This window comes from Mus pahari, chromosome X, assembly GCF_900095145.1.
Source record: "Mus pahari chromosome X, PAHARI_EIJ_v1.1, whole genome shotgun sequence".
Lineage (NCBI taxonomy): Eukaryota > Metazoa > Chordata > Mammalia > Rodentia > Muridae > Mus > Mus pahari.
The window spans coordinates 138,012,813-138,023,276 of NC_034613.1; the positions used below are offsets into that span (position 1 = coordinate 138,012,813).

At 42.6% G+C, this 10,464-nt stretch overlaps 1 protein-coding gene across 7 annotated transcripts in view; it reads left to right on the top strand.

Annotated features, from left to right (window-relative positions):
* Sh3kbp1 (SH3 domain containing kinase binding protein 1) overlaps positions 1-10,464 on the top strand; it is a 341,291-nt gene that overhangs the window by 126,124 nt on the left and 204,703 nt on the right. For all 7 annotated transcript variants that reach the window (XM_021188708.2, XM_029534111.1, XM_029534114.1 and 4 more), the window contains one exon: positions 4,200-4,323. In XM_021188708.2, coding sequence (XP_021044367.1) covers positions 4,200-4,323 — 124 coding nt within the window. The remainder of the gene's footprint in view (positions 1-4,199; positions 4,324-10,464) is intronic.

Here is a 10,464-nt window from a genome sequence, read left to right on the forward strand (position 1 = left end):
CCTGGCTGTCCTGGAACTCACTCTGTAGACCAGGCTGGCCTCGAACTCAGAAATCCGCCTGCCTCTGCCTCCCGAGTGCTGGGATTAAAGGCATGCTCCACCATGCCCGGCGTGTATTTATCTTTTTGTGTCTGGCGTATTTCACTTAGCATGTTTTATGTTCATCTGTGTTGTGTTGTATATCAGAAATTCATTTTTTAAGGCTTAGTACTATTCCATTTTATAGTTTACAACAGCCTGCATATCCATTTATCTGCTCATAACCCTTGAGTTTCTTCCTTATTTTGGCTAAATAATGCTGGGAATAACATTGTCATGCGCCTATATGTCTTCATCTCTGCTTTCAGGTTTTTTTTCTTTTTTTAGTATATCCCTAAGAGTGGAATTGTTGGGTCCTGTGGTAGTCTCTCTTTAACTTTGAGGAACTACTACAGCATCTTTCGCCATTCTATATTTTCTTCAACCACGCAGAAGGGCTTCATTTCCTCCAAATTTTTGTCAGTTCCTGTTGTCTCTTTCTCATCTTCTCTTTCTCCCCTTCCCCCTCCCCCTTCAATGCAAGATGTTGTAGCAATTTGAAGGGGTACCTTATTGTGGATTTGATTTCCATTTCCCTAATGACTAATGACCACACATCTTATCACAAGCATATTGGCCATTTGTACTTTTCCTTTGGAGAAATATCTAAGGCTTTTTTTTTTTTTTTTTTTGTATGTTTTTTTTTTTTTTTTTGTAAATCTTTGTTTTTAAGACAATAGAGGAAGAATAGAGAGAAACAGAGAGAGGAAGTGGTCAAACCAGACTGGAAGACTTGTTAGATAGGGAGGGGATAAATGCTGACTTTTTCAGCCAGGGTAAGTGGACAGATAATGGGATGCCAACTAGAATAGACCTCCCCTATGAGAAGCAGTGGTTGGAGGAGGGCCTTCCACAGCCTGCACTGAGCCAAGTTGTTGTTCAGGTTAGGAGCTCTCAGAGTTTGCTGCCTTATCATCTACCCAATTGTTTTTGTTTTCTGGAAAAAGTATCCTCAACCTAAGAGACAACTTAAGAACTTTAGTCAAATATGAACAAGCATGGGGTGGGGGTGGGGAGACAAAGGACTGTGGTGTGTCTAGGCAAGCTTCTAGTTCTCTTTCTGTTCCACTTGCTTCTGATAGGTTGGTTCTTCACAACCAGGCTTCATGATATGCTGCCTTACAGCACTGGGACCTGTGCACTGTTGAGAACCCTAGCTTCTGAGACTTCTTCTACTGATTATCTTAGCAACCACAATCTTTGTTCTCCTTGTTACCTTATCCCAGATATATGCTGTTGACAGAAGGGTAATATTGCTACCTTGGTCCACTGAATATCTCAGAATTCCTCCATAGCAAAGGTGGATGGTTGTTAGCAACCATTAGAGAAATAAGTGTGTTTGATGGCTCGTTCTCTTGTCTTCAAGAGCCATAGCCGGCTGGCAGCCATCATGTGGCTTAGGCAGACAGTGTTTGCAGATTGTCTGTCCCCTGATGCCATCTGCCTGTGGGGCTACAGGAAACACCAGCAACTGCTGTTGTAGCAGGTGCTGGGGGCTGCTGAGGTGGGTGTCCCTGTATACACACACACACACACACACACACACACACACACACACACACACACACATGAGCAGCGTTGTGTGATATGCAGAGGTATTGCTGTTGGTGTAGGACTGAGCTCTGCCTCCTTAGGGCTCAGGGATGGCAGCCCAAGCTCTCAGGCGGGCAGAGCCCTAGCCCAGTTGTTGGTTTCCGGTGGGGCCCTGGTAAAGGAGCAACAGAGGGTGAGGCTATTGTGAAGGAAGCTAGTGATTGGCTTAGGGGCAGAGGCAATGTTTTGACAAGCATTGTTGTTTTCTTTCTACCTCAGCCTTCTGACTCATTTTGTCAAGGGGACCAACCTAAGTTCTTACCCAGTTGATTTGAAAGCATACATGCTTCATCTGAGTCTTTCCTGCCAGTCAGCCTTGTTTCAGGTCTAGCCCCTCAGCTTTAGTTTTGTAACTAAGTTATTATGATCATGGGCTCAGACAAGTGCAGACATGACTTGCTGGATTTTGAGCAATTAGCGATTTTTTTCAAAGAATTATCTAAGTTATTAGAGCAATATAAAATGTATGTTGAGTATGTATGTTCTTACCTAAAGTACTTGGGACTAGAACCATTTCAGTTTCAGGACTAGAGGGGAGATCTTTTCATATACCTAATGAGATACCATACAGTTAAGTTCCAAATCTAAAACACACACACAAAAATAATAAATAATCTGTGCCTCTTATATACACATAGGCTGAGAACAATTTAACACATGATTTTCAGCACACCTCTGGTTGTAACTATAACCATTCACATGGGGTCAGGTGTGGAAACCTCAAAAAGTTTTGCATTTGTAGCAGTTCATGCTTTATAAAAGGAATGTTCAGCTTGTGACTATATTTGCATCAGATTTAAAAGATTCAGCTCTCTCTCTCTCTCTCTCTCTCTCTCTCTCTCTCTCTCTCTCTCTCCACACACACACACACACACACGCTCAATCATTCTGTTTTATTCCTTTAAAGTAATTCATTTTTAAAAATTTTTTTATGTACATTTGATGTTTGGCCTACATCTTTGTGAGGGTGGCTGATCCTTTGGAACTAGAATGATACAGTTGTGAGCTGCCATGCAGGTTCTGAGAATTGAATCGGGGTCCTCTGTAAGAGCAGACAATACACTTAACCACTGAGCCATTTCTCCAGTCCCCTGGTTTATTCCTTTGATATAGGGTCTCTCATTGAACCTGGTGCTAGGCTGGTGGATAGCCAGTCCCATCAATTGCCCTGTCTCTTCCCCAACCCCTAATGTGTTGCTGGAGTTCCTAGCACACATACAACAACACCAGACTTTTGACATGGGTTCTGGGGATTCTATCTCAGCTTTCCATGCTTACAGAGCAAGTACTCTTACTCATTGAGCCATTGCCTCAGCCCAAATACCCAGATTATTAAAATTGCATCTATCAATCGATTATATGGACGTCAGAGGAGAACTTTCTGGAGTTGGTTCTCTCTTGTGTGTCCTAGGAATTGAACTTCCCTTCCCACTCACTCACCCACTCCTGCCTCACCACCCTAGCATCCCCCTACACTGGGGCATCTATCAAGCCTTCCTAGGACCAAGGGTTCTCCCCTCCCATTGATGCCAGATAAGGCCATCCTCTGCTACATATGTGACTGGAGCCATGGGTCCCTCTATGTGTACTCTTTGGTTGGTGATTTAGTCCCTGGGAGCTCGGGGGTGGGGTGGGGAGTCTGGTTGGTGATATTGTTGTTCATCCTATGGGGTTGCAGACCCCTTCAGCTCCTCAGTCCCTCCCCCAACTTCTCTACTGGGGACCCCGTGCTCAGTCCAGTGGTTGACTGTGAGCATCCCACATTTGTATTGGTCAGGCTCTGGCAGAGGCTCTCAGGGGACAGCTATATCTGACTCCTGAGGAAAAAAAATCTCAGGAAGTAAAGGGAGCAAGAGAGGAGGAGGAAAAAAAGGGGGGCCCGGTTCAGATATGGGAGGAGATGGGGGAAAAGTACAGAAGGTCAGGGATTTGAATGGAGGTGTATAGCAGTGTGGGCAGGGAAACTGGGGGTAGCTGGTAGCCATTATTTTTATCTGTCATTTAGTTCTTATCCTCCCCCTCTCTCTACCCTCTCTCTGGTCAGGAATTAAAAATCTTGAGGGACTTGAGGACTACAAATGCATTTAAATTATCTTTTGAGTTTAGTATAATTATGAGCATGGTGATGGTTTGTGGATGTAGTTTTGCTAAACCTTTATTGAGAAGAATAGAAACCAGAGCTTTTGAAGTAGGGCATGTACTTGGTTGAGGCTTGACGTAGTTGAAAAAAGTAAAAACAGCCATAATTTAGAGCTATGTGATGGCATTCACATCTCAGTCATTCTCCTGATGGTCACATGGAATGGCTCCAGTTGTATAAGGGAACCTTACTATATAGACATTATTACACTTTACAGAACTAGGTATTTTTTTTTAACAAATATAAGAAGGAAATAATACAAATTCAAATGTGTTTGTCAAATGTTGGATTGTGGTTATATGGCATTATTGTGGTTTATTACCAGAGATAAAGAGGTACCCCAAACTTCAACCTATAAATACTTTCTTCCCTTCTTATATCTTTACAGGAAATAAAGAAAGATATGAAGAAAGACCTTCTCTCTAACAAAGCTCCAGAGAAACCCATGCACGATGTATCCAGTGGAAACTCTCTACTTTCTTCTGAAACCATTTTAAGAACCAATAAACGAGGTATGGCAAAGTGGGAGACCTTTCTCCCTATACATGGGCACATCTGAAAACCCTTGTATGCATAATGTCAAATTAAGCATTACCTAAAAGCTAAGGAATTTGCCTTTCTGGTTTTCAGTATAAATTTTGTATACACACACACACACACACACACACACACACACACACACGAGTGGTAAAAAGAGTTAATTCTTTTTTTTTTTCCAGAAGAAAGTTGAGCTAACTTGTAAATGCTTTTTCTAAGGGTTTAGCTTCAACCTTCATAGCTATTTTTATGGATGAAAGGTGAATCTACAGAATGATAAGGTACAGGCTGATAGGAGTGTGTCGGTCCATACCCACCTTTGAATTATAATACACTCTTTTAGCATCCGTCTTTTAAACTGTACAACTCTCTAAACACAGACCCTGCCTCCCTGTATTTATAAGGAGGGATGTTCAAAGATATAGCTAGTATATCATCTAACCTCTAAATCTTAAATCAGTATTGTTTTCCCCTTTGTTGAGACATTAAGTCACTTTCAGGTACTAATTTATTAAAACTGCTTTGTTCACCACCTGCGCTGGTAGTAACTATTTTTTGAGTGCTGGGAAAGAGAATCTTAAGAGTTCAAAGAGGACGCTACTCAGTTCTGGACTGTTCTGACCTTGGAACAGGCAGGGTCCACAGTGAGCTGAGCATACTTGCAGAAGGTTAGACTTCAGCTGCCCTCTTTTCCTGGGCTTATTACATCCTTAAAAAGGAATTGAGAGCTCTTCAAAACCAGCAGGAAGAAATGTATTAGCAAAGGGTTCCATAAACAAGGGGAAAAATGCAAGTTTACATAACCACAGGGAAAAACAGCTAATCTTTCATAAAATTTAGACAACGTGAGAACTTGCCCAATAAACTACCCATTGATCCTAGTGCTGGTGACATTGGCTTTGTGTCTCTCTCCCTTCCTGGCTCTTCCGCTGCCCCCTCCAGCTGCTCTGGGTTCCATTTCCTATTTTGAATTATTCACATGAAATATTGGCTAGATGCCCAAGTTGGTTACACACAGTCCCAAAGCTCTGAGGAGGCTTGGACTGTGGACCAAAGAGCTGGAGTCGTATGGCTTCTGTGAGCTGTACCCTTCATGACTCTTCTCAAGTCAGTAGGTCCAGCGATCCCATGCAGAGTGACTACTAAGTCAGGTTTTTCTGGTCACACCTGTTTTTTTTTTTTTTTTTTTTTTTTTTTTTATCAAGTCAGTATGAGACTTAGCATAATTAATTTCACAAGATAAAGAAATAATTAAGGCAAAGAATGAAGGTAATTATCTGTATGGCTTCAGTGAAATTACCTCAACAATAGACTAGAACTTTGCAGATAATGTTTCTTTAGAACCACAACTCTGGCCTTTGAGTTCCCCAAATGGAATCTCTTGTTCACTAGAAAAATGAATTCTAAGGGTGTAGTTTATTTGACTTTGTAAGGCCTTCTACCTTAGCCCTACAGCTGGTTTAAGACAAACTTTTGTAGTTGGGGCTTTTTCCATGCTAAGTGCCAGTAACTACGAGACCTGAACAGGCAAAGGCACCCTGTAACTAGGAAGCCCATAGCAGCTCATCTCCATTCTGTTCCAGGCTTCACACTGACCTCTGGGGTCACCTGGGCCAAACATCAGTTCCCAGCTGAAGGGAGGCATTGTGCACCAGGATGTGCGCTGTTTGGTCCTCTCCCACCCCATCAAGACTAACACTATTTTGTTCCTCCTTATAATAAACAGTGTGTGTGGTGGAGACTGATTGGCCTTGTCAGGCCAGATAAATAGTTCATTGTATTGATCTCAAAAGCTACGTTTCTTTCCCACCCAAAAATCAATGAAAAACAAAAACAAAAACAAAATGCCTCCCCCTCCCCAAACACAAAGATCTGAGGCTAAATCTGTGAGGGATCACTCTAGTTCCTCCTAAACTTCTGTCTAAATTTTTCAAGTTTTTGGACGTCAGTTATTGAAGTCCACCCCTCCCCTTTTGTTTCCAGCAAGCGTTGTTCTTAAAACCTTTAAGATGTTGCAGTCTGTCAGTATTTCTTCATAGCCATGATCAAAAGAGGAACTCTTTCTTCGGGTTTGATAGTCCGTTTTGATTTGCTAATGTGTGGGATCTTTCCCCAGGTATGTGAATCTACTTTGTAATCCCACCTTGAACCCTGTGAGAATTCAGCAGAAACCACAAAATTCCCTTCCACTTAGCTAAAGATGGGAGGTCTCTTTTCTTTCTATGACCCTGGTCATTTGATTCAGGCCTGGAATTGGTTTTAATGAGGAAAGAGGCCATTCAAATCTGGTTCTGACTCTGAACTTGAACCCTGCCACTGGGGCCTGAACTTGAGACAGACTTAGCTGAAGGAGTTTACCTAGCTGTACCCAGCTGTTACTCTAGTTTGTGATATTCCTCACTTTGTGGCAGTTGCAGACAGGCTGGTTTTAGGACCTGATGGTCTGGAGTAGGCTTGCCTTCCCCCTGAAAAATGGCAGAAGAACTCAGAGTCTAAGGGAGACCCTTCATAACCCGAGAAATGGTAGGAGCACAGAGGGTATTAGGGCATGGCTAGCATTAGTTGTGACATTTGTAGTTACTAAGGCTGATTTCCGCAGTGATAAGGATCACTCGTTGGGTTTATAGTTTGAGAAGAAGGCAAATGCAGCTAGAGTTCAGAGAGAAAGCCAAGCATCCCAGGTGGCTTGGCAGCCATCAGGAGCCCATTTGAGCCTCTAGAATATTAGGTAGGTGAACCCTGTTTCCACCTCAGGTCACAGGTAACAGAACCTTTGACCCAGATATGACTTCTTATTTTGTAATTTTTTTTTTCTGTCATTAAGTCCATACAGAAGGATGGGCCCTCCCGAAATAGATTGTGAATAGACAAAGGGAATGTTTTTGTTGTTGTTGTTGTTGCTGCTGCTGCTGCTGCTGCTGCTGCTGTTGTTGTTGTAGGTTTTTTTCCCAATGTTCAAAACATGTGTTGAGAAGCAAAATTGGACAAAATGGAAGTTTTAACAGTTACAAGCAAATATGTTCTCAAAGATGAACAGTTGGTTTTAAACATCTGAATGCTCTTTTCTACTTAAATCCAAAGCAAAATGAAAATCATTTGGTTTCATCTGCAGAAGGAACTCCTGATCAGTTTTCTCCATGGAACGACTTATATTTCCAAGCTGTGGTCTATCCTTTACTGACTTAGGTGAAGGCCAGGTTTATGCCGGGCTTCTGGCTTCTAGTCTTAGCAGGCCAAGCAGGGAAGCTGAGTCTTGCCATTCCCTTCATTCCTGCCTGTGATTTTGGACATTGTTCCTTAAAATTTTTTTTTTTTGATGAACACCAGTGAACACTCTATAGCATGTGATTATTGCATGCCAACTGTGCACCCTATCTAGTGCCTGGTACTTGTACAAAGACTAGAAAACCAGTAGCCCTGCCTGCAAGCACTTCAGGCTATATGCCACATGGGAAACGTTGAGAAAGCACTGTCCATTCCTTATATCTCTTTAAAGGACAAGGTGGGGGTATATCTCTTATTTACTTTTGTCATTCTTAATGTGAAGCCACTCCGTGGGTTTCTGGTTGGCTTTATGTGTCCTTGTTTCTATTTCCAGTTTATCATGAATTCAGTGTTTGGTAAGTGTCTATTGTATTTTGTGCATTTCTTACCCTTTGCTATTACTACTGTTATTGTTATGCTCTTCTGATACAAAATGTATTTTATAATCATCTTTTTAAGCCGCTCTGCTACTTTGGCATCTGCCTTCTGAAAGATAAACTGCTTCTTACCATCTTTATTTAAGGTTATGCATTTGCACTTTAGTACCCTTTCCAGAGATAAATGCTCAAGGATCTGACAGTTTTAAAGATGTTATTGGTAACAGGTCTAGCTCTGATGCTGGGAGGTGAAATCATCTGTCTCACATGAGATTCTAGAGAGGATGGGGGGACGGTTGCTCCCTGTACTGATATGTGGATCTGACTTTATTGAACATTGCTCTGTGAGTTCTGTTCTGGTACATTTAATCCTCCCGACAGATCTGACTCAAAGCCTTCCTTAATGGAAGGACCAATAAATGCTCTGCCTCTGGTGACACAATGTTGCTTTCAAGATCCGCATGGAAACCTTCAGAGATCATTTTGCATGTGGATGGGTGGTACTTGCATGCCCTTCACATTAATATGGGCCTCACGCTAGCCACACAGAAGTGCTCTCCATTTGAGACTACTACCTGTAGCTATCCAAAGAATTTAATGTGTAGCCTTCTTTTTGTTGTTGTATCAGCAATGGTCATTTGGATCCCTAAACAAATCTGGCCAAGTGACCACTCCTTCCTGTCACTTTTCCTGAAATGGAAATGTATTTTTTTTTAAAGCTTCCATTTCTTCATCGTTTATCTTGGCTGCCTGGGATAATACACCAACGGACCAATTGCCCCTTGAACTGATTCATGAGACTCTGGGGGAGGGGAAGAGCATGTGCATATGTGTGGAGATATGCACACGCTGGTGTGGAAAGCACATGGTGGCTCAGAGGCTCAATGGCATGGGAAATAGTTTTGGAGACAATGTCTCCGTATGTAGCCCAGGCTTGCCTCAGGCTCACTAGCGATTCCCTTGTTTCAGTCTCCCGAATGCTTGGATTCCAAGCATGCACCACCATGCCTGGCTGGCATGGGTCTTGAAGGCCTTGGGCTCTTTGTTGAAAATAATCTGTAAACAAAGGATGCAAAAAGTGTTTGGGGATTTAGCTCAGTGGTAGAGTGCTTAATGCTGCTCTCTGTTCTTCCCTTTGGGGGAAAACACACACACAAAGCAAAACCAGACAAACTCATTTGGCTTCCTGGTGATCTGTTATTTAAGGTCTATGCAAAACCTGTGGTCTTGCTGGTAGAAAGGAGGAGGCCTTTTTCCTTTCAAATGTGAATTTCCCTGTGGCTAACTAGGTATCTGAAAATGTGGCATTTTGTGTCAGATTCTCCTTGATCCATTTAGAATCCCATGTTGATCTCACCTGGAGAGCTAACTTTTATGGACTGACAAGGGAAGAGTTAACAGGAAGCATCAATGTTGTGTGGCAGGTATTGGTTATCACCAGAGCTGATATTTCCTAAGGAAAATGAGAAGCTAGAAGTGAGGGCGAAGGAACGAGTGTCACTTCATAGCATGCACACCTGCATATATATCTGGGTATGCATCTGCACTTCTTCCAGAGGCCTCCGTTGTAATAGCCCTGGCCAAATTTCTAGGATGCTTTTATGGGAGCCTGTGTTAGGTTGATGGTGTATAATGTGTTATTCTTGCTCATTCATTAGTGAGTAGCCCTGCCAGTCCAGCCTAGGGATACAACTGTGGAAAGGGATAAAAAGCAGCTCTCTGGAGGGTTGTAGCTATTGCACATCTGTGCTTTGTGTGTGTGTGTGTGTGTGTGTGTGTGTGTGTGTGTGTAAGTCATTGACAAAATTGGTATTTAGAATTGTTCTTCTATTATATATACCCCTTGAACCCCCTATGTCCTGTCCCCAAGGTATTAACACGACGTAGAGTGACAAGTATCCGCATACTGGATTTTCACCCAAGTCAGTCCCTAAAAGACACTTGATATGGGTTTGAAGTGGTGGCACCACCTGGTGGCTTTCTGAGGAAACTTCTCCTCTTGCTCACCTTTGAGGCTGCCTTTGGCTCCTCCGACCCTGTGTTCTCATTTCATCTGCCTCAGATCCACAGCTTCTCATTGTAGGCAAACATTCCCTTCAGCCCTCTGCTTTCTTGTCTAAGATTTGCTAGTTGGACTCAGAATCTGTTTCATGATCTGAACTGGAACCTTAAGGGTTCTCTGGAAAGTCAGTTGTGTTGGATGGTGCTTTGCTGGGGCAAGCACGTGAAGGAGTGTTTTCCTGAAGTGGACACAGGTGAAAGACTAGGGCAGATCGGTGAAGGAACGTTTCACTGAAACAGAACACCATCCAACATAACTGACTTTCCAGAGAGCCTTTAAGTTTCCACTTCAATGATCCTTGCTTTATCCTCCACTAACCAGGATTTTCGTCAATTAGGAATTATATAGCCAGAATCTTAGAATCTTGGCTCTTGGGGGGTAGGTGATTTCTCTCTTCTCTCTCCTCTCTCTCT